Below are 21,309 nucleotides of genomic sequence, written 5' to 3'. Positions count from 1 at the left end.
TCTCCCCAAGAATAGGATAGATGTTATTTTACAACGCTAGCATAATGTATTTTATATTACAAGTGAATATTTCATAGTTTGGAAAGGTCACCCTCACCTAGGATCTTCAGGAAAAGATTTACATTCTCTTGTTTTCCAATTCTCAGTGACCCAGAGATATTAGAATTGTGGGAGTACATTAGGTATAGCTTATAAGTGAAATGAAAAATAAATTTTTCTCCCCTTTATTTCAAAGCATTATTTGTTAAAATGACTGAAAGCTAAAAGAAGCAGCTCATATAAAGTCTAATTATGGAACAACTAAAGAAAAACAAGTGATAGTTTTTTTCTTTGTAATAGATAAAAAAGGCCTCTGTCTTTTCTTAATGAGAATTCTAGCATCCAGGCCTAGGTTTTCTGCATAATGGGTATCCAATAGGCATTAACTATTGTCTTACTTAAGGCTGAGATAAGATCAAAGTCGAAAATATTGACCCCCTTCATCATTTATTTTGTCAAGCAAAATAACACATTGGATTCTTTTTACATTCAATACTTTAATTTGTTAAAACATTTAAATTATTCCCCCAAAAAGAAGCTGATAATGATTATGACCTGTAAGACATAGTCTACAATCTTCCAGCTTCCAGGAAAATAATCAGTGACTTAAAATTTTCTTCAGAAAGAAAAACAAAACAAAACAAAAATGGGGACAAATAAAGCAGAAACTGTCATCATTTAATATACCAGTTAAGCAAGGAATTAAGGAATCAACCCAAACATGTCTTTTTGGGGAAAGGAATCATTTATTTATGCAACATACATAACATTACCATCTAAAGATGATGTCATTTAGATACCATCTAAACAGAAAACTTATGATAATAGTATATATGCTTTGAATACTGGATACTTTAGAATGAAAAAGTAAATATATGACAAACAAGATTTCAAGAGAAAATATTTGCTAGAATAAAGGTAAGCCATTTGAATTTTGTTTTTGTTTTTCATTTGTAGTTTTAATCACAGAGCTCAAAAACATGATTTAAGACATTTTATATATATATTTGTGTGTGTACATATATGTATAGACACACACACACACATATATGTACATATTCCTTTGTGTTGTTGGCTCTGAAAAAGGGACAGTTAATTCACTTTATTTGTTTCCAGAGGGATGGCACAACAAAAATGATACACTATTTGGCCATCAGTTATTTTACACTCAATCTTTGCCTAAAGGGTTACAGAGTAGAAAGACATCAAGCAACATAGGGCCTGCTAGTCATTGCATAAGCTTTTATGGTGTATCTGTTAAATCCCTTTTTAGATCTCCAAATGGTTTCCTCATATAATTGATGTTGGTTGGTGGATCAGATTCCTACTGGTCTTCAAAAGATAAATTACTTAGGAATTCCAGCCCAATACTACGTGAGCAACAAGCAGATAACACATTCCAATTGTGCAGGAGACAAGCATCATAGGGAAGCCCAATCTGAAATTTAAAGAAAAAAATCAATTAAGAAAAAACTGTAAATATGTGACTCTCACAAGCCTACTTTGTATGGACAAAATAACTTAACCTTTTAAAATTAACATTAGACATGCATTCTTCAAAGTTTTTTTCTCATTTTAATTGCTACAAAAGGAGAGAATTATATACTCAAAATCAATTATTTTAAAAAGTAAAAATGCCTACTTATCCAAATTCCAATGATGCCTAAAAGAAATGTTGGATAGCTCCTATCAAGAATGACAAAGAAGCATGTATGTATATATATGATTTGAATTATGCAATGGATCACATAGGTTCAAAAATAATCAACCATGATGTTGAAAAGTTGGTAGGATAAAACATAGTCCAATTATTATGAAAGAAATAGAAATCATTGGCATGAAATTCATTGTATCTGTATTTTCACCATGGCAAGCAATGATAGAGTAAACTAAATGCATAAATTAAAGATGAAATATCTGGATGAGAGGTGTGTTAGCTAGAAATTATTTCAATTTCATTCATAATTCTAGAAGAACTGATCATATTGGATTAGGATAGAATCATGCTGCTATAACCTATAATGGGATAAGCATTTAAAAATTATTGCCTTTGGTCCTAACTACATTTTCTAATGAAAAGTCATTTTAACTTAGAAGATTGTTCACCATAATTTTACCCAAATCAACTAATTTCAGATAATTTAAGTGATAAACCATGTAAGAAGTATGGATTTTTTAAACATTAAGGTAAATGAATTAACAGTATTGCTAATCTAAATGAATTTGCAAGCTTCTTTGGAAGTGGTGATAGGAGCAGAAAGCAATATATTCTTGTTTTAGACTTGGAATCCAACTTTGGTTCAAGTTTAGTCTACTATTTACTAGATAGTTGCTAAGACCTTGTTAAGTCACTTTTCTCTGGCCTTGATTTCTGCAACTTATAGAAGGAAGAAATGAGAAAAGTTAACTGATATTTCATGTGATTCTGTGATAGCCATAACCAAACAATAGCTTTGAAAAAATTACAGTGATTAAAGAGCTACTGGACCTGCTAACAATATATCTCAGCAACCAAGACAATACTCCAAACAAGGATAGTTCTTGAACTGCAAAAGATGCAAGATAAAATCCCAAGATTCATAAGCAAAACTTTTCAAAAGGGGCCCTTTTCTGCCTGTCTTTACACGTTCACATGCCCAATGGAGTAGTTTCAAATGATCCTGGGTTTTTACTAGTTTCTCTCTTAACTTAGAAATACAAACAAAATCCCATTAAATTTGTCATCTTTTGCTGTGAGTTTGTTATTTGGTATAGCGTCATTGCTGAAGGAGAGCTCAGCAAGGGTTTCAATTTTCCCTTTCCAATGGCTCTTTTAAAAATATATTCAGCTGCAAATGTCTAATGGGAAATAATAATAATGATGATGATGATTATATGCCTTCTTCCCTAGCCAAAGTGTTTGGGAGTAGCTATTCACAAAAGCTGCAGTAAGTCCTTTCACACAATGCTATAATTAAACAGGGAAACAGCAATAGCTGTGTAGCAGCTTCTTGGATTCTGGACCTGACTTGGTAATTCCAAGAAAAATGGTCAGAAAGTCACCCCATAGATCTTGAACAAAATTTCCAATTTTTACAGTTTATTAGAATAGAATTAAGAACACCAAATCAGTATTTTGAGGTTGGTCAATCTGTTTGTAATAAGAGTAATCAGAAATAGAATGCAAATGATAACAATAATAATGTCAGAAGGTATATGCAAAAAAAATCATTTCTGGTCCTCTCATTAGAGTCTCTTGCTAAACCTCAAGGTCATTCTCAATGATGAGATATCATTACTGTCTTTTCTGTTACCATATAGCCATCTGATAGTATTGGGACTATGTAGGATGTCACCATTATTAAAGAGCTACTGAATCTCATTTTGCTTGATATCAATAAATCTGGGCAGCCAAGTAACTATGGTAAAATAAGAACAATTCTCTGAACTTGTGGTGCAAGTTTAAATTCTGAGGTGCACTGATAAAATTTTTATTTAAAAAGTGTGTGAGGTGTAGGGATGGGAAGATCTCCTTCCTCTCACCATAAAAATGACAGTCTTTCTTTTAGGGAAACCTCTAAAGCCAATCTGCTTGAGAATGCATTCTATTATACTGTATGTTATATATTGGATGTATGATTAATAATTATGATTAATTGTAATTCTTTTTGTTTCATTTCATTTCTCAATGATACACACTCCCCTGTTTACCACCACTGTATAACACCTCAAATATTTGTCCCTAAAACACTTCCTTGAATCTTTCAGGATTTGTGGTAGGCTGTCAATTAAGTTAGATTATGAAGGGGTTAAGGACTTAATGCATTGAGTAGTGGTCCTGGAGTCAAGAAGGCCTAGGTTCAAACCCAGCCTCAAACACTAGCTGTTTGATTCTGAGCAAAACATTTAACCTCTATTTGCCTTACTCCATTAGTGAAGAAAATGACAATCGATTCCAGTATATTTGCCAAGAAAGTTCTCTGGACTGCAATGTGTGCCATGATCCATAGGGTCATGAAAAGTCAGATAGAATTGAATGACTGGCCAATAACACAACCAAAAGTTGCTAGCTTAAGACATTAAAGACTATTCCCAAAGGAAATGATAGAAGGAATGACTGGATCCTTTTAAGAACTATCACCCTAAGAAAAAGATTTTTTTTCATGTCTTAAACTGATTAAATCCATAGGTCCAGCACAAACTGACTCTCCAGAAATTATTGTTAAATTTTCAGTGTTTACATTTCAGAAATTGGCAAATATTACAAATTGAGGCTTAATTTACTGCTTTGTTGATTATCTTGGCTTAGGAAAGTGATGGAGAAAAAAATTAATTAATAATGAAATTTATACTTTAAAGTATGTCTTGTATATATTTATTTTTGGAAAGTTGGTTGTTAAACATTTGCTAGCAAACTAGGCCTAGGTCCCTTCAAGTCACTAGAAAGATTATAAGAAACTATGCTTACTATATATTCTTGTGCTGCTCCCTTGAGGATCAGATCCTTTATATTTCAGTACAATAACTATTTGTGTCCATACCTAGAGGTCAAGTGCTTCATCAAACCCGATCTAATCCTTGCCTGGATTTTAACAGGCAGCATGATAACAGTAGAAGGAATGGATTTAGAGCTAGAGAAATGGCTGTTTACTTACTAGTTGTGAAACTTTAGACAAATAATTTCTTCATTTTTTGGAGTCTCATTTTCTTAAACTGTAAAAATCTTAGGGTTGGACATTATAATTTCTAAGGTCATTTCCAAAAGGTTTTGGTGGAATTTAAGACATCATTGGAAGACTTTCAATGATATATATTTGTAAATGCTCAGTACCTGATGAGTATTAGCCACACTGTGAATGAATAACCCAGGAGGTATAGCTCAATTTTAGTCTTTCAGATACAAGAAAACTCCACAATAAAAACCAGCATTTCCTGAGATCAGCTTTCCAGAAGCTATTATTTGATAGATGGCCTCACTCCAAAATCCTATTATTATGTGGAGAAGTTGTTGCCAAAGTGTTGAAAACAAAGTAAATAAGAACAATCTCTACCAGAGGACTATCACCAAACTTATTAAAATGAATGTTCTCCAAAAAACAAAAACAACAAAAATGATGCTCCTGAAATGGAAATGCGAATTGACTGACATGAGAGCCTTCTACTCAGCCAAAGCAGAAGCTATTGCTACAAAGATAGGATTTAAACACATACAGACTGAGTTATAGTGATCTATGCTGATTGGGTGACTACATTAAATTTGGCATCAACATGATGAACCTCCAGCAGAAAGGAGCCATCAGGATGAGTATGGAAAGATATATTTAGTCAGGTTGGAAACAGAGCAGCTAAAAGCATTCATGAAAGTAGGAAGAGCAAGCCTTTGAGTAGCTCCTCAATTTCCAACTGGAGAGAGAGAGAGATGGGGGGTTCAGTTTTTTAAAAAATTAAACTAAAAATAATTCCTACAGCCTAATGATTCTGCATTAAGCATTTTCGTGAGTTAGATGATTGTTTTACAGAAAGAAGAATGTTAGGAAGTATCTTAAAGAAAAAGAATTTGGTTTCTTTGAATGAAAGGGTGTTGGTTTACTCATTACAAGAAACTACTTAAGTGCTCAGCATCATTTTTCTTCTGTGTAGATATGGAATAATTTCTGGCCCTTTTTAATTGTCCAAAAATGCTGAAAACAGAAATAAGTTGACAAGTATTATGAAGTACCTACTATGTGCTAAGCTCCAGAGAAACAAAGAAAAACCAAAATAATTCTAATTTTCAAGAAGCTCACATTCTATAAAGCACATTTAGATTTTATATTTAAAAGCTTTAAAATCTTAAATTATTCATGATAAAAGTAAGTTATTACATACTAGTTAATTTGACAAAACAAGTCTTGCAATTTCAGGGTTTTTAACTATACAAAGTGTATATATGAGTATACATACATACAGATATATATTATGTGAATATATAAAATATACATTCAAAATATATACAAAGTCATTAATGAGGGAGAAGAGAATTAGCATTTTGGGAAACCAAGAAAAGCCTTAGCATTTGAGCTGAGTTTTAAAGGAAACTAAAGATTCAAGAGATGGAGGTAAGGAGTGACTGAATTCTTCCTTTGCAAAGGCTTAGTGATAGGAAATGGAACTTTATGAGGTAATGTAAACAAGACATAAATAAGTATAAACTCTTTGAAAAGAGATCACTATATCACTATGAGAAAAACAACAACAACAAAGTATATATATATATATATATATATATATATATATATATATATATATATATATATATATATATATATATATATATATATATATATATGTTAATAATGACATTTTCACTTCCTGCAAAATGCTTTGTTCTGCCAGTTTATACTACAGGGTAGGCGAACCTCATTGCAACAGCTCTGACAGCTGCTGCCTTTCATTAGGGGTTTAGGGAACTCAGCTGGAAGGTGGATCAGTGAAACATTACTCTGTAGTGTTGGGTATTCTTTGAAGTAGGGAATAAACTTTGTCATTCAGGCTTTCTACTTATTTTTCTCCAAGGAACAGGAGATGACAAACTTGATTTGTGAGACAACTCTTTGCAGTCAACAGTCAAGGCATGCTGAAGTTTAGGTTTTCAACAAAGATATGATCATATTCAAATTCTACACAGTGAGTGCCTCTGATATAACAATACATCAATATTCCAGTTTTTAATAAAAATCAGGCTATTCTTTTTTTGTCATTATGGTCAAATCATAATTATCCCTGCTTAAATCTTAGGATATATAAGTAGTTAAAAATAACCAGAATTGACCATCATATAGTATTGCTGTTGCTGTGTACAATGTTCTCCTGGTTCTACTCACTTCACTTCACATTAATTCATGTAACTCTCTCCATGCCTCTCTGAAATCATCATGCTCATCATTTATTAAAAAACAATAATATTCCATAAGATTATATATCTTGATTTATTCAGCCATTCTCTAACAGATGGGGAACCACTCAGTTTCTAGTTCCTTGCCACTACAAAAAGGGCTACTGCAAATATTTTTGTACACGTTGGTCCATTTCCCTTTTTTTATGATCTCTTTGGGATACAGACCCAGTAGAGACCAGCTAGATCAAAGGGTATGCACAGTTTCATAGCTCTTTAGGCATAATTCCAAATTTCTCTCCAGAATGGTTAGATCAGTTTACAACTCCACCAACAATGTATTAGTTTCTCAGTTTTCTCACATTCCCTCCAATATTCATCATAATCTTTTCCTGTCATTTTAGCCAATTTAGAAGTGTGAAGTGGTACTTGAGTTGCTTTAATTTGCATTTCTCTAATAAATAATGATTTAGAGCATTTTTTCAAATGACTAGAAATGGTTTTAATTTCTTCATCTTAAAAATTGTTCATATCTTTGACCATTTATCAATTGGAGAATGGCTTGGATTCTTATAAATTTGACTCTGTTCTCTATCCTTTCTCAGAAGCCTTGACTGTAAAAAAATTTTTTCCCATTTTATTATTTCCTTTCAAATCTTATCAGCATTAATTTTGTTTGTACAAAAACTTACTTAACAATATAATCATAATTGCCCATTTTGTATTCCATAATGTACTCTAATTCTTCTTTGGCCACAAATTCCTTCCTTCTCCACAGATCTAAGAGGTAGACTACCCTTAGTTCTTCCAATTTCCTTATAATATTACTCTTTGTGGGTAAATCTAAAACCTTCATTCTTTAAAAAATGTAAAAAAAAAAGTAGTTTATATGCATCACTAAGCACAGTCTAGTGAACAAGTTGCTGGGGTTTTTTTGTGTTTTGTTTTTGTTTTTGTTTTTGTTTTTTTACTTTTGGTTAAGAAACACCAGGCAAGAGGATTCTGGGAAGATAGCAGAGTAGGTCAGTAAATTGCAAGTTTTCCAGATTTCTCCCACATAAAGAATAAATTTGCACCTCAATGTGATCCTAGAACAATGAAAAATATCAAGAAAACTTGAGACAGAACTGGAGTTCTCCTGGGACAACCCAAGAAGATCTGAAGAAAGACCAGAGGCCTGGGATTAACCAGTGTGAAGTGTAAACACCTGCAAGCTAGCTCCACAGAAACAGTAAATGGAGACCTCTGTAGCTAGCTGGGTTTGGCTGGAGACTCAACAGGCCCCACAGGGATTTTCATCTTTAATCTCCTGAACTGTGAGTAAAGTCCTAGGAATGAATCCAAAAACACTAAGTGTACCTCAACTTATTAAGAATGTCTAGGCCAGCTGTACTTCAAAACAAAACAAGAAGGAACAAGAACCCAGTGAGTTCAGAGGCACTTGAGCAGGGATGCTGCTGGCTGTAGACATTTGCAGGATGAAGGAGCTCCTAATTTGTGGCTCATAGGGGAGAGCTAAAGTGAAGCTAGAAACACCATCTCCCCATGCTACAATGAGAAGTGCTTACATTAATATTTATTATTTTTAAAAAATGAACTAGCAAAGAAGACTCAATCATAGAAACTTACTATGGGAATAGAGAAGATCAGGATTAATCTTCTGAGGAGGACACTGAAGAAAAAAAAATACAAAACACAAAAAACTTCTACCCCAAAGAACAACATGAAATGGTTCCCTGCCTAGAAAGAATTTATAGATGAACAAAAAATTAATTTAAAAATTAAATGGGAGACTGAGGAAAAACCAAAAACCAATAAAAATAAAAACTATCCAAGAAAAATAAGATTATGAAAAAAATTAACCAACTAGAAAAGGAGATACCAAGCCTCAAAGATGAAAATAATGCTTTGAAAATTAGAATTGGAAGTCAATGAAATGTGAGAGACTAAGAAATAACAAAACAGATTATAAAGAATGAAAAAAGAACAGAATGTGAAACATTTGAAAAAAAAATACCATCTGGAGAGCAGATCAAAAAGAAAAAAATATATAATAAAAATTGGACTACCTCAAAGTTGTGATCAAAAAAAGAACCCTGACACAATAATGCAAAAATAATCCAAGAAAATTGTCTTAGAGTGATAGAACATGAGGAGAAAGTAGAAATCCCCTGATTACCACCTCAATGAGATTTTTTTTTTCGTGGAAAACACATAGAAATGTTATTGTCAAATTTCAAAACCCCAAATCAAAGAGAAAATTTCACAAGAAAAAAATTCAAATATACTGGTGTTATAATTAGAATTGTATGGGACTTTTCAGCCGCCACAATAAAAAACTGCAGATCCTCCATATCTACTGGCAATCAAAATAATTAGTCCTAAGGCCAAAAATGATCATATCCAGAAAAATTATCAATAATGTTGAATGAAAAAGAGTGCACATTCAATGCACTTGCAGATTTTCAGAACTTTCTATCAACCAAACCCAAACTCAAAACAAAATATAACCTATAAGAGTCAATATCAAAGATCAATTTCAAGTAATTTAACATGGACAAATTGTTTTTTAACACATAAAATGTATACTATATGTTTAAGAATGACATCATCAATAGGACAGTTCAAAATAAAGGTTGGGGCACAATAAGGTAAAAATGGTAATTTTGTTATATAAATGAAGTGCAGAAAAAGAATAGACATAGAGGCATTAGGGGGTGAAGGAGGGCTCATAGAATGGGTTAAATAGGCAACATTACATATATACCATGAAGGACATAGCGCACTCCAAAATTTATAAAGAAATAAGGGAGGAAGGATGGTCTGACAGAGAAGCAAAAGATGGGGAAAGAAGACAAAGGAGGGATCCATGGGTGAGGAACAAGTTAAAGAGTAGAATTAAAGCAAAAAGTCAGCAGGGATAAAAAAATAATATATGTGTGTATAAGTCGAGGGTGGGGGGAGTCTATGAATGTGCATGTATATATCTCTATATGTGTATGTATATATCTCTATATATCCTTTTTAACTTTATAAGAAGGAGTTGAGGGGGGATTAAAGAGGGGGAAAAGAATAAAATAAAAATGCTCAGCAGAGAACAAAATAATAACCTACAACAAAGCAAAGAAAAGACGTATACTCATGAATATATTTTCTTCTATTATTGCATTTGCTTTTGTTAAATGGAAATTTATTGTTATATATTTTGAATCCTTTCTGATGGTCTACTGGGAAATGACAATATTTTGTTTTGTTTTTGTTTTTTCTATTTTGTGTTTTCTCATTTTGTATTTAGTTCACTTTTTATATTATATATGTCATATATTATATGTACTATATAATATATTATAAATTTAATATTTAGCTCATAAAAAATAAAAGATTGCATGGTATAATCAAAGTTCGGGTCCAGCCCCTCATTTTAACATTCATTCTCTCATTAATTGTTAACCAGAGTTGATTGCATCCTGAGGGACACTCTCTTTAAAAAGTTCATATTAGCCTTGAATCTACTTCCACAATTGTCTTTGGTCTAAGAGAAATCAAATAACCATTCTTTTATTAAAATTCTATCATTATAAATAAAATGGTCAAATTACCCAGGAAAAAATATCTTGGATGCCAAATTCCTAATAAAGAAGTTAGATACAAAAATTTTTCTAAGTGCATTAATTTTGTTTTTGGAGAAACTTTTCAATTTTATGTAATCAAAATTATCTATTTTATTTTTTGTAATTATCTCTGTCTCTTGTGTGGTTAAGAATACATCTCTACCCATAATAAGAAGTATATGATAGGTTTTTCTTTTAATTTTCTTATAGTTCGAGCTTTATTACTAAAGTTGCATATCCATTTAGAATGTGTTGTAGAATATGATATAAGGTATTAGTTGATGCTTAATTCTAATACTTCCAGTTTTCCTAGCAATTTTTATTAAATAAGGTTCTATCCCCCCTACCAAGGTAATTTGTTTTTCATCTTAAGTGGGTTACTGAATTCCTTTTTTCCCTGATTCTTTCTTGTCTTGTCCATCCTACTGATTTATCTTTCCAGTTTTTAAACCAATACTAGATTATTTTAACTACTGCTTTATTATATAATTTGAGATCTAGAAGTACTGTTCCTTAGCAAATTAGAATAACATAGGATAGTTTACCTCTCAGATCTTTGGGGAAGGAAAGAATTTGTGACCAAAGAAGAACTAGAGATCATTATTGAACACAAAATAGATAATTTTGATTATATTAAGTTAAAAAGGTTTTATACAAACAAAACTAAAGCAGACATGATTAGAAGGAAAGCAATAAACTGGGAAAATATTTTTTACATTCAAGAGTTCTTAAAAAGGCCACATTTTGAAAATATAGAGAAAGATAACTGAAATTTATAAGAATTCAAGCTATTCTCCAATTGATAAAAGGTCAAAGGATATGAATAGAAATACTGTTCCCCTCTTTATTCCTACTTCTTTTCATCATTTTCCTTGATATTCTAAATGTCTTGCTTTTCTTCATGAATTTTGCTATTATTTTATCAAGTTTCACAAAGTATCCCCATATTAATTTGGCATAGCTAAAAGTGAAAATTAACTTTTCTTTGTCAATTTCATTATATGATATGATTTATCATGGGCACTGAATATTCCTCTAGCTATTTAAGGAACACATTGTAATCTGAATCAATCCAAGGCTTCTCGGGGTTTTAGTAAATTATTTATTTTGTAGGCTATTTATTTATTTACCAGATAATTTATGCATTTTGTTCTGAAATGGAATTTCCCTGCTTATTTTTACTTGTTAGGTTTTGTTATTATTATCTGAAATGCTGTCAGTTTTTCAGAGTTTATTTAGTAGAATGGAAATTTATAGAAGCTACTGTCTCAACTAACATCTTTGTCAATTCCTTAGAATTTTGACATATACCACCATATAATCAGCAAATAGAGATAGCTCTATCTCCTTTTTTCCTACAGTGAGGCTTTTGGCTTCTTTTTGGTCTCATTACTGTGCTAGCATTTCCACAGTGAGCATACTTACTTTTATCCCATATTTTAGTGTATCCCCATCAAATATGATATGTGCTTTTGGTTTTACATCAATGCTTTTTATGGAATTAAAAAATAGAGGTCCTTGTATGCCTATGCTTTGTAGAATTTTCAGCATAAATAAATTCTATAATTTATCAAACACTTTTTGTGATTCTATTGAGATAATAATATGATTTTAATATGATGAATTATGTTGAAAATTTTCCAAATGTTGAACCATCTCTGATATAAAACTCACTAGGTGAAATGGTTTCATTTGACAAATGATTCCTTCAATAAATCTCTGTGGTCTGCTTGCAGAATTTTGTTGCATAACATTAGCCTTTAGTTTTCTTTCTGTGACTTATTTTTTCTGAAATAGTTATCTCATCAAAAGGATTAGAGTGGAATAGTTTCTCAATTTCTGAATTTGTGAAACATGGATAATCATTGTTTAAAAGTCTGATAGAATTATGTAAATCCACCAAGACTAGGAGCTGTCAACCCCACTTTGCTATATAGTCTTCTGACAGTTTGAGAATTTTATATTTTTGAAGGTATACCTTAAATTCTTTTATGTTCTCAATTTTCTTGGCATACAACTGCATAAAATATTTTGTTTATTCTTTTTCCTCTAGTTTTTTTTTTTTATTTTACCTTGCTCGAGATGAGCAAAAATTTTATCAATTTTATTACTCGTGAAGAACCTAGTATTTAGCTTATCTCTTTTTTGTTTCCAATTTATCTATTACTCATTTAATTCTTTAATCTCCTTTTTTGTACTTATTTTAGATTTATTTTTTGGCTTTTTTATCTTAAAATGCATATTCAATTAATCCTCTCTTTTTCTATTATGCTACTATATTCTTGAGTTTTCTTTCTCCTAAGTCCTTTGGCAATGTCAGTCTTCCTCCCCCCCACACACACACCTATTTTCCGTATTGCTCACTTCTTGACTTCTTCCCCTTTGATATTTATATCTGGGGACTAGATCTCAAAGGGACTCATCCCCTCCTATCTTGGACAGTTCTTGGATTTTCTGCCTAGATCTGTGCCCCAAATGATTCTGGGGGCCCTAACTGTTCAACCTAGATTCTGTGCTCTTTCATGGCATGCTCCAATGCCCCATACACAATATCCTCTTCCATTTCTTCTTTCTCTTAGTTCCCCTAACTGCACATTCCTAGTGCTGCCATTGCAGCTTGGAATGATTTCTCTTATTTAGAATTTGTGTCTTTTAGACTTTGGGATGAATAGAAAAATTGGGGCCATGGAGTTCAATTCTATTCAAGTCTAGACATTTGTTCTGCCCCTTTTCTCCTGCTTCTCCCCTTACCTTAAGTGATCTTTTTTTTAGCACAGAACATGGACTGAGCACTGGCCAAGAAAGAGATAGGTGCTACTGAGATTGGATTGTCTAGTGCAGCCTTGTTGCCTGTAGTATAGCAGGTAGTGGTGTTAGATAAGCACAAGTTAGGGATTTATTTTGTAGGATTTTTAAAAACTTATTTTAAAGGCATTAAGAGGTAAAAGCACAAAACTGGTAGGCATGGGGGGTGCTGTTTAATTTAATAGGCATTTAATATGAGCAAATGGGATATATTGTGAGATAAGACCAGGAAAATAGGTACAAATTATGGAGGACCTTCGATGCCTGACAAAAGAAAAAAAAAAATCTATACAGTTAGCAAATATGAAGAATGTAAGAGTTTGAGCTGAAAGAGAACAAATCTATTGCATCCCCTAGAATAGAGATGGGGAACATCTGGCCCATGGGCCAAATAAGGCAGCACAAAATCATTTAGTCTGACCCTGCCAAGGCAACAGCAGATGATAATGAGCTGAAAGTTAGGTGCAACAACCTCCCACTGCTGGAGTTCTATAAGTTGATATTTTGCCTCTCCTTTTAACTTTTTATTCTTCTGATAATGTATCTCTGGCAATACTTTCCCAGTACTGCTTGCATTTTCACTTACTCCCAAACGTATTGCTTATGTTTGGGGAGTCAGAATTCTCTATTATTCACTGTCACTTATTGACTTTATTGACATCACTCAAAAATCTCTTCTTTGAGGTCAAGCAGTATTTATCACTCAATAGGCTTCTGACTTTTTTTTCTACCTACCATCAGGATAGTTTCCTTCCTTCAGAGTTCAAAACCTGCTATACAATGTTTCTCTCTAATCCCACTCCTGCCCTTGTACAAAGGGATTTCCTAGATTCCCAATTTCTCAATCTACTCAATTTCTATCATTTGTTCCTCTATTCCAATTTAGCTGTACAAAAAATTGTCAATACTTGCCTTCAACCACAAATGTTTCACTTCTATGTTCATGAAATCAATATTATTTTAATTAATAATGATTATCCTTCCATCTTTTCCCTGAATTCTATTATTTTTATTTTCTGTGACTTCTTGTTCCCTAGCCCTCAATTCTTAAACCACTGTCCTTAGTATAGCTACCTCCCTTCTTTATCTCAACCCTTTGATTGGTGAGCTCAACTCTGTTCTATTTCCTAATACTTAATTACTTACTTTCTACCCTTCCACAAATTGGAACTCTATATTACTTCCATGACCTGCCACTTTCACTTCTATTACTTTGCTGCTGAACTAAGCTGGAGAAAATTGTAAAACTAGACTAACTGGTTCTGCTGTACTTCACTGAAAAAAGACAATTCTTTTGTACTTACCTAATAATTCACTATCCCACATACCACAGCTTTCTAATCCTTTTGTAACTTTCCTAAAGCCTCCTATGGTATTCTTTCTCCCAAACTTTTGTTACTTGAGGATCTATCTCATTTTTAATCAAAATAAAATAATTTGCCAAGAACTCCCTCTTCTTTCCTCTTTACCAAAGTAAAACTCTTTTCATATGCCTTTGATCCTATCTCATCCCATCTTTTCCTAATTGATCTCTCCATCTTGTGTTCTCTCTTCATAATCTTTAGTATTTATCTATCAGATGTTTTACTGCTTCTTCCAGCTACTTCACTCTCTCTTACTTTAAAAATAACTATAGTTTGATCCATCTATCCCCTCTAGCTAATATCCTCTAGCATGTGATTATTTCTAATAGAAAACTCTATTTACACCTCTTCTTTCTAGCATTTTTAACTAGAATGAGTATTTTGTATTATAAAAATCATTTTTTCACCTATTATAAATAATCATAAGCCCTTTTTGTTAATATGGTCAATTATACTTATTGTATTCTTAATATTGAATCAACGATATATTCCTGATATAAATTCATGGAATTATATGAATTCCCTGGTCAGTGTTTATGAACTTTGTAACATTTTAATCTCCTTGTTAATATTTTACTTTATATTTTTACTTCACTATTCATTAGGAAAATTGGACTATAGTTTGCTTTTCTCTTTTGACTTTCCCCAGTTTAAGCATCAAGACAATTTTTGTGACATAGCTCTATTGTTCTTGAGCCCATTCTCCTTGTCATCCAGACTTCACACTCATGTCACCTCATGTTTAGAACATTGCAATAGATTTTCTAATTAGTCTTACTGCCTCAAATATATGCCCATTCCCATCTATCCTCCACTTACCTGCTAAAATTATCTTCTCTGTCATCTCCTATTTGGTAAATTTCAGTGGCTCTTCATTATTGATCAAATATAAAAGTTTTTGGTTAGTATTTAAAGCCCTTCATAACCTGAATCCTCCCTATATTTCCAATGTTCTTATGTTTGACTGGACTTTGTGCTGTTCTATACACATGATGCCTCATCTCTCTATTTCATATCTTTTCACTGACCATCCTCCATTCCTGGAATCATCTTTGATTCTGGCTTGTCTGTCTTCCTTCAAGATTCCACTCAAATCTCACTTCAAATAAATTCAAATTCTTTCTTGCTTTTGTACTCTATCACCTCCTTTACTCCATTAGTGCATTCTCTTTGAGATTACCTCCATATAGATATATATAGATGATATAGATATAAATATATGCATGTGCTTATATGTACATATATTTGTATGCTTGTATCTATATGGATAGCTTTTTGAATATTGAATTTTTTTCATGTTGTTTTCTTCAATAGAATATAAAAAGTCATGTTTTGCCTTTTTTGTATCATCAGTGCTTAGCACGATATCCTCTACATGATATGCACTTTATAAATCCTTATTGAATAGTCAGCTGTAGTGGTAGAAAACAATTGCTATTTCTATGTACTGCCAAGATAAAAGAATACTTGTCATATTTAACCAGCATAAACCAAACTTCTCACTCCCTAAAGAAAAATCAGCCAAAAGGTTCCTGTCTTTTTTTTTTTTTTCCACAAGTAAGACACCTGTAGAATATTAATGTGACTACAAGCCCCACATGCCTCATAATGTGTGCCAGCTGAGTTAGGCTCCAAAGTTATAGTTCTGCCTGGTTACTATCTGAATTATAAAAATAATATTAACACAGTTCATGCAAATTCAAATCACAAATATAGGTTATGAAAAAAGAGCAGCAATTGGCATAGTGTATCAATACAGCAACACTGTAGGAATACTTTTAATCACAGCAGGCTCAAGTAAGTCAAATAACTTAACAGGGGATTAGTACTCCAAGTGGTTTTGCTAAAGGCATCCCTGAGAGAGAACTAGGAACTCTTGAAATACATGGAGAATACAGCCAAAAACATGGACTTGGCTAGGCATTTTATGCTACACTCTCTGAATATCATAAGGATTATCTTGAAAGCTATCTAGGAAGCTTATTGAGAGATTTTACAATTTGGTACTTGTCAAATGAATTTCCAATCACAAATACTTATCACAACAGGGTGTTAATCCTTATTGTTTTCAGTTGCCCAACAGTCTTTCCTTTCAGACTGAGAAGTCTCTGAGTGCTAATTGACTTTATCTAAGGTGATGAAAGGCAGCAATGTCATAATGGAGAGAGATCTTGTATCATAAATTCTTCTTTCTGATACATTCAGTTTATGGGACCTTGGACAAACTTCTCAGTGTCTCCCCTAATAATCTAAGATAATAAATTTTAGAACAGAGGCTTTTCTATTTTTGGTAGATGAAGTTTCTTGTAGTAATAAAATTTCAAAAACTATCTAATTAAATAGCAAGATGATGACAGGAGATAAAGCCTATTTTAGAAATTCTAGCTGTTGCTGATGTTTACTGTACTGGTAACAAACTGGTAGAAATTATAATTGCAGGGTAAAGCCAAGATGTAAGAAAGAAACCAAAACATTGCCTGAGCTCTCCCAGCTTCCCTCAGAATCAATACTAGGTCAAGCCTTTGGATGGATTTTAGAGTAACAGAACCCACAAACATCATAGGGTAATAACTTTCCACCTTAAAATTCCTTGAAAGGACTATAGGAAAGGTATGTCTCAATTGTGCAGAGGGGAATAGAGTCCAATGCAAGTGTGGTACAGGTCCAGCCTGGAGAATTCCAGTTCAAGGTCTTAGCCAAAGTACAACATTGGCTACTCTACCCTGGTTAAGAAGGCCACTGGCTTAGCAGATCATCTGTGAGACCTCCAATGAAGCCTCAGAGGGGAAGTTGTGAACCCCCAAATCTGCCATAATAGGCAGGAATAGGCCAGGCTAATCCAGAACAATGGGAAAACCTGAAGCACCATTAGCCTCAGTGTAGGATAAAATCAATAAGAGGCCTCTGTACCCTAGGAGGAGGAAGAGAAGAAGGAGGTGGTTGTGGCAGTGACTACAATAGCATGGGACAACCTCACTTGTGCCTAGGAACAGAGATCAACTTTTAAAAATGTACAAACAAGCAAAAAGAGTCCTGCCCCTATAAAGCTACTATGTTGACAGGGAAGATCAGACACAAACCTAAGTTAGGACAGCAATGGCAAAATGCCTACATATAAAACCCTGAAGTGGGATATGAACTGCCCTCAAGCTCACAAAGCTCTTTTGAAAGAGTTCAAAAAAAATATTCAAGAGAGATAGAAGAAACATGGGAAAATTATTAATTATGAAAGTTAGGATTGAAAAACCAAGAGCTTGGAAAAGGAAGAACATAAATTGCCTGAAGAAAACAATTCCTTAAAAAAATAAACTTGGCAAAGTGGGGGAAAATATCTATTTATACACTGAATAAAATAAAACATGGAATTATGTAAATGGAAAAAGAAAACACTTTCAAAATAAAATTAATGAAATGAAAAGAAATTTACTGAACAAATCAATTCCTTTAAAAGTCCAATTGGCCAACTGCAAAAAAATGGAAAAAAAAATAAACCATGATAAGAAAATGAAAATGATGAAAAATGGGCCTGAAGAACATCTTACAAGAAATCATCAAAGAAAACTATACTAATGTCCTGTAACCAGAGAGGAAGATAATATTGAAAGAATCTACTAAACTTCCAAGGATGGACCCAAGGTGGATGAAGGAAGCTAGGAAGGTACTCGAGTTTACCTTGAAAACCACATGAAATCAAGCCTTTGAACAGAGTCTGAAGAACTCAAGATAGACTGAAAAAAACTTCAAGAAAGGTCAGTCTCACTGGGGTGAAAATGTTGTTTAGCCTAGGGAAGAGAGACTCTTGGAAAGTCAATGAAAGGGTCTCAATCATAACAAAAAAGCAACTGAGACCCTTGGTCCTAGCTCAGAAAGGAGCAGATCAGTGGAGCAGCCTCCAGTCCCAGCTGAAAAGCAAACTGTGGGAAGTCAGGCTGTTTCCTGAAAAGAGCAGACAAAGCTGCCCCCTGCAAACACACAGGGGTGCACTGTGCTCAAAGCCATGGCTCAGAGATACACAGGAAGCTTGGGACAGACAGCACCTTTGCCCCAGGAGCAGAGCTCAACCATAAAAGTAAAATAAAAAAGAGAAAATACCAAAGGAAAAGGAAAGAAAAATGATCAAGAAACAGAAAAGAACCTGAACCATAGAAAACTACTATGGTGACAGGGAAGACCAACACACCAATACAGAAGAGGACAAAAAGTCCACAGAGGAAATCTGAAAGAGTGATATGAATTGGTCTCAAACCCAAAGAGGCTTCTTGGAAGTTCTCATAAAAGACTTTAAAAGGCAAATAAGAGATTTAGAAGAAATAAATGAGAAAAGAAATGAGAAATATGCAAAAGAGAGTCAACAGGTGAGAAAAGGTTTAAAAAAATGCAATTGGCCAAATGCAAAATAAAAAATAAAGAAAACGACAAGTTCAAAAGTAGAATTAACCAAATGGAAAAAGAGATACAAAAATTAACTGAAGAAAATCACACATCAAAAACTAGAAAGAGTTGAACAGAAGCTAATAATTTATAAGACATGAAGAACCAGTCAAACAAACTAAAAAGAGGGGGGGAAAATGGAAGAAAATGTGAAATAACTCATTGGAAAAACAGTTAACCTGTAAAATAGATCCAGAAGAAACGATTTTAAAGTTATTGGTGTTCCTGAAGACCATGACCAAAATAAGAATCTGCACAGCATTCTTCAAGAGATCATCAAGGAAAACTTCTCTAGTGTTCTAGAAACAGAGGGGGAAATACTCATTGAAAGAATCAATCAATCACCTTCAGAAAGAGATCCCACAAAGAAAACTCCAAGGAACATTGTTGCAAAACTCCATAACTACAATCTCAAGGAAAAATACTGCAAGGTGCCTGACATAAACAATTCAAATAGCAAGGAGAAACAGTCAGAATTACTCAGCATTTGGCAGCTATTATAATAAAAGATCGGTGGCTCTGGAGAACTATATTCCAGAAAGCAAAGGTCTAGAGTTACCACCAAGAATTAACGACCCAAAGAGACTGAGAATCATCTTGCAGGGGAGGCAATGAATCTTCCATAAAGTGAGAGACTTTTAATCATTTCTACTGAAAAAAAAAAAATTAAACAGAAAATTTAACCTATAAACACAGGACTCAAGAAAAACATAGAAAGATAAGTAGGGAGGAAAGAGATATTATTTAAAGGTTAAACTGTTTACATCCCTAGATGGGGAAATGATACCTGTAACTCTTGAGAACTGTATCTGTTATTAGGGCAGACAAAGTGGGGATTCACATGAATGGAGGGTGTGGTTTTAAATGGACTCTGATGTGATGATATCAAAGAAAAGGACAATAAGGGGTGGAAAAAAGTCTGTACTGGAAGTAGAAGAAAGGGGATGTATAATAGGACAAATTAGCTCACATGAAGAGGCACAATAGACCTATTACAATCAAGGGAAAGAAGGGAGGTGGATGAGTATTGTCTGAAGTTTGATCATTCAGTTCGTTATAGAAATTTATGTCACCTTATAAAGAAGTAGGAGAAGAAAGGAGAAAGGAAAGGGAGAGGCTATATAGAATGGAAGGAAGAAACACTAAGAAAAAAAGGGTAAGAGAAGGGAGGAAAGGGTGATAGAAAATAAGGTAATGGGTGGGGCAGTTTAAAAAAAATAGTGCTACTAAGAAGGAGGAAGGATTATAGGAGATTAGATAATTGGTGGATTGGGTCAAAAAAGATTCTACCTTAAGGACAGGATGGAATGAGAGAACAACAGTATATATGGGGAGAAAATAGGATAAAGAGAAATATAGAGCTCTTAATCATGACTGTGAATGTGAATAGGATACACTCTCCTATAAAACCAAAATAAACAGCAGAGTGGATTAAAATGCAGAATCCTGCAATATCTTGTTTACCAAAAAAAACATATTTGACACAGAGAGATACATAGAGAAAAAAAGGTAAGAGGCTGGAACGGAATTCATTATACTTCATCTGAAGTTAAAAAAAAAAAAAACAAAAACCACACACAAGAGTAACAATTCTGGCCTTAGATAAAGCAAAAGTAAAAATAGATTTAATTAAAAGAGACAAGGAAGAAAAGTACTTCTTGATAAAAGGTACTATGCACCAAGCGGTAGAATATATAAATTCCTAGAGAATATATTAAGCCAATTACAGAAAGAAATATACAACCCAACTATAATAGAGGGGGACTTCAACATTCCCCTCCCAGAATCAGACAAATCTAACCAGAAAATAAACAAGAAAGAAATTATGGATGTTAAAAGAACCCTAGAAAACTGAATAGAGAGGAATATACCTTTTTGCTCAGCAGTACATGGCACCTACACAAAATTTGACCATATATTAAGGCATAAAAACTTCACAACCAAATGAAGAAAGGGAGAAATAGCAAACACTTCCTTTTCAGACCACAATGCAATAAAATTATATTCTATAAAGGGTCAGAGAAAGATAGACTAAAAACCAATTGGAAATTCAATAATCTAATTCTAAAGAATGAGTAGGTCAAACAACAAATCACAGAAACAATCCATAATTTCATAAAGAGAATGACAATAATGAGATAATACCAAAACAGTTGCAACTAAAGCAGATTTTAGGGAAAATGTTATATTTCTAAGTAGTTAAATG

General features: G+C 33.1%; 1 protein-coding gene across 1 annotated transcript in view; it reads right to left on the bottom strand.

Moving 5' to 3' along the window:
* Positions 1–660: 660 nt before the first annotated feature.
* OCA2 (OCA2 melanosomal transmembrane protein) overlaps positions 661–21,309 on the bottom strand; it is a 654,184-nt gene continuing 633,535 nt past the window's right edge. The window contains exon 24 of the mRNA XM_074300312.1: positions 661–1,477. Within this exon, the coding sequence (XP_074156413.1) occupies positions 1,390–1,477 (88 nt within the window). The 3' untranslated portion in view covers positions 661–1,389. The remainder of the gene's footprint in view (positions 1,478–21,309) is intronic.

The sequence above is a fragment of the Sminthopsis crassicaudata genome, chromosome 3, assembly GCF_048593235.1.
Source record: "Sminthopsis crassicaudata isolate SCR6 chromosome 3, ASM4859323v1, whole genome shotgun sequence".
Classification (NCBI taxonomy): Eukaryota; Metazoa; Chordata; class Mammalia; order Dasyuromorphia; family Dasyuridae; genus Sminthopsis; species Sminthopsis crassicaudata.
The sequence above is the reverse complement of the archived record's forward strand: the minus strand, read 5'-3'. Positions and strand labels throughout refer to the sequence as shown.